This window comes from Sinocyclocheilus grahami, unplaced genomic scaffold, assembly GCF_001515645.1.
Source record: "Sinocyclocheilus grahami isolate Dianchi unplaced genomic scaffold, SAMN03320097.WGS_v1.1 scaffold995.1, whole genome shotgun sequence".
Lineage (NCBI taxonomy): Eukaryota > Metazoa > Chordata > Actinopteri > Cypriniformes > Cyprinidae > Sinocyclocheilus > Sinocyclocheilus grahami.
In genome coordinates, this window is record NW_015506174.1 from 292,221 (window position 1) to 296,380 (window position 4,160).

The 4,160-nt window shown below is 36.9% G+C and overlaps 1 protein-coding gene across 1 annotated transcript in view; it reads left to right on the forward strand.

Moving 5' to 3' along the window:
• The window catches only part of LOC107565346 (myosin-11-like), a 34,910-nt gene extending 33,546 nt beyond the window's left edge, over positions 1 to 1,364 (forward strand). Inside the window, exon 14 of the mRNA XM_016250561.1 lies at positions 1,326 to 1,364. Coding sequence (XP_016106047.1) covers positions 1,326 to 1,364 — 39 coding nt within the window. The remainder of the gene's footprint in view (positions 1 to 1,325) is intronic.
• Positions 1,365 to 4,160: the final 2,796 nt, after the last annotated feature.

Consider the following 4,160-nt stretch of genomic DNA (forward strand, 5'->3'; position numbering starts at 1 on the left):
CCCCCCCCCCCCCCCCACATTTTGTTATCTTGCAAGCTAAAATGCTTTCAATATTTTTTCTCACATCTATACTCCATGCTCCAAACCAAAAAAAAAAAAACACACACACATTTGCAAGTTTATTTAAAAGGACAAAAACTGAAATATCACATTGACACAGGTTAAGTATTCAGACTCTTTGCTGTGGCACCTGAAATTTAGTTTAGGTGCATTCCATTTCTCTGGATCATCTTTTAGATGATTCGTTTTAGCATAACGATGCAACATAACAAAATGTGACAACAAAATATATAATTATAAATATATGACCATAATTATATTATTAGATAATGAAATGTATAAGGTATGAATTCTTTTTGAATGTTGTATAACTTTACAAAGGGTAGATGCTCTATTCATACTTTGTGAAAGGTTCAGCTTTACAATCATTTGTCATTCAGTAATAAACTACTCAAAGTGCAGCTAAAGACTTTCTTAAATAAAAGAGCTGAACAATTTTTGACTGATGTCAAAATGGTTACAGGGCACTAATGAAGAAAGCTTCGGGTGACCTGATGTTCTATGTTCAATCATCAACTGTACCTGTCGCTGGGGGGGAAGAAAGGTGGTGGCAATTATCAGGGCTTTCGGGGGGCCCCTGCGATTTCAACAAAGAGGATCAGAAAGTCATTTAATCTGCCCTGCAACCTGATAGGCCAGCTTCAGTGGCAGTAACTCACTATAGACCTTATGTAGCCCCACCCCTTTTCAAAACTGTGCTCATTGTCTTTTGTCTTCCAGTATATATTTCCACAGCATGAAGGTAAGATCTTACAGATTTATGAATTGGCCCAACTGACATTTGTTATGACATCCGCTTCAAACATTACAATGCTCATCACAACTTTCCACAACTTTCTAAAGATAAGGTGAATACTTAACTATGGGGAAGTCTTGCACATAATTCTTTCAGTGTGCTTTTGTCACTGAAATCGATTGAGATGCCCAATCTTCAAATCTAAGGTATTTCAGGTATGGCTTGAAAAACTTCACCCATGTTAGGTCATTAAAAATAACATTTAGAAAACAACACAAATTGCCAAGATTTACTAGCTTGCACAATGTGAGGTATATTAAACCCTGACGATTTAAATGTTAATCATCCCTGAAAATACTCATTTGGTTTTGTTAAAAAAAAAAATCTCTGTTATCTTCTGATTAAAAAGAGAATAAACCTGGAATTGTTGGAAGAGTGTGAGATTCTTCACAGTAGATATGTTTTTTGGTATTTTGTTTGTATGAGATTATATATAGTCATTATATCATTGTTAAATAACTCCCTACAGTTTGACCAGGTCCCGACGTACCCGATCAGGACCCCTTGAAGGGGTTAATTTTGTGACAATGCCTGAGTGGCTGTATATGATTCTACTTATTAAACAGTTACCAAATAAATAAATCGATGGAAATTAAATATATATTTAGTGATACAATGGTCGGGCTATGCGGGGGCTTCAGGAATGACTCCCTTCCTCTCGGTTTTTCATTCACTACGCTGATTTCTAACGATTCACAGTCCCCATTCTTGCCCTCCTCTCCCTCCATCTCTTCTTCTCCGTCCTCCAGCTTTTGCTCTGCTGCTGTCAAGCTTCCGAACAGCCCAGCGATACAACTGTAGTTTCTGGGGATGCAGTTCTTGGGAGGCAGCATTACCACAGCAGCCTCGGCTTCCATACAAGTGTCTGCAAAATCCTTTGAGAATGTTTCAGTCGAGGTCTGATGTTAAGTGTCCTTCCGCATTGTAGCTACGTGAAGCTATGGTTGATGGTAGTGCGGATATCTGAACCAATCTTTGTCGAGATGCTGCTGCCGGCTGAATCCTACTATGGCAAAGCTTTAGGTTATGAATATTAATTAGGCCAAGCTGACGTTTCTTGCCAACCTTCCTCAATTGCGAGAAACATAATTAATATTCATAAGCCAATGTAAGCGTATTCGTCAGCTGACTAGCATTCATTACCAACGTCTTCCTTTCAGCAAATCAACTGAAACTGAACGGCGTGTTTCAATAGCCTAATTAATATTCATAAGCACCTCCCTCATCGTACTTGAACTCTCTGCCAGTTTAGACACACCTCCTTAGCCACAAGCAGTTCGTGCGCTGGATCACGTCTCACAGTAGATAAACACCGCAATAACAATTCAGCGTAAACTTTCTTTAAAAAAAAAGATGATGCCTATTATCAATAAAGTGCCTGTATGTCTGCTCATCGTTATTCATTTTGCAAAGCCTATGCAATTAGACAGAGGGATTCGTGCGACTGGCTTTATTGCTAAATTGACCTGTTAATTTTTCACAAAATTAAGAAAATGAAGCATGCAATAAGTAAATTAATAATCATTCTTTCGTGAATGCCTTAACTGGAAAGACCAAATAATAAATTACCCAAACTACCACAGTGTAATCTAGACTACTATTTAATTTTTAAGACTTTTAATTTTTTAATATATTGTTTCATTAGCTACCCCACTTACAGCAAGTGTACAAAAACACCCGTTGCATTAATGCCGACATTACGGATCATCTTTTTCCACAACGTAATCCTATCCCACGGTTGTCAAGACAACAGGACTCTAAACATCCATTCGCGCATTTTACTTAACAGAAATGCAGTAGGGTACCAGTTTATGCCTCTATACTTATTTTTATTGCCCAGCAGTAGGCTGCCACGTTTAAGATGTTAGTGTTGTCAAAACTAACGTAAGTTGTTTAGGCTACTTTGCATGTTTGTTATTCATATGATTAATGTATTTACGCATACATGTGTTTGCTATGTTTCATGCAGTCTTTCAATAGGCTAGTTAATTAGGGTGTTATTAAACATGTTTTCTTAACTACGGATGTGACCGGACAACTTGAGAGCTAACTTGTAAAACATTTTTTTTTCTTTTTTCTTTTTTTTTACATAAATCTCTTTTGTTGTTGTTGCTGTGGCTGTGACTGAAGCAGTCCGGAATGAATAGCACTGAAGTCCGAGCATCAGACTATAGGCCTACTGATGCTGAGAAACAGCATACGACTACTGACAGCACAAAAACGAACACAGAGTCTTCGGGCAGACAGTATGTCAATATGTTGTTGGATCTCAGCGAAGAGGATTGTTGCAGGGAGCACAACATAAGTTTGCTTCAGAGCTGCACTGGCTGGGAAGATGCTGTGAGTCATGTTTGTTATCAAAAAAACACATCGGAAAAAGAAACACATATTCTGACAATGCTTTCCCCTGAACTAACTGATCTATCCATTGATATTACTGTATCATTTATGTTTATCAGTCATTGTCCATTTTGTATCACTATTTTGTCATTAATTGTAGCTAAACAATACATTAGTTTGGGAATTATACATTATTATTATTATTATCCACTGATCTATAATAAGGAATTTATATTATTATTATTATTATTATTATATAAATAGATTAGTGTTATGAACCCTATACTCTATAAGGGATTGAATGAGGTACACACAAATAATTACAAATGGGTTTAAACAGTTAAACAAAATTTAAACAAAAGATCATCAATTTGTAATTGTTTGCTTGTGTCCCTCCCTAGGTCCCTCATACATCTCACTGTATTAACAGTACAACTGTAGTTTGGCTGCATTAGTGTATCAGTGCATTATTTAACTTTCCAAAAATTTTTAAGATTGTAATTGTTTTCATTCATTATTTTGTTGTTTGTATATCCATAATTTCATAAAACTTATGCTTTTTTAAAGATCATTATTTTGTGTATTTGGTGTAACAGAATATGTTGACATGCTTTAATGTTCAAAAAACACATTATTTTTCAAATACTGTACATTATTGTAGGTCCTCTATGCCCCGCCTCTCTCAAACACGTCGTTTTCTACAAAGTCCCTCCTTCCGACAAGCGCAGTCTGCTCTGATTGGCCGGCTGACACAGTGCATTGTGATTGGCCGAACACCGCAAAAGCACTTGTTGGAAATGTAACGCCCCTTACCATAATCGCGAGCTTCAGCTTTCAAAATAAATGTAAAGACAGTAAATAATGTCATTAGTTTTACCATCAGTTCAAGCCCGAAAGGGGAACAGAGTCGTGGGACAGACAGTACACAAGCAGCGGTTAAGACAGCTGACTACTGTGATGTGAC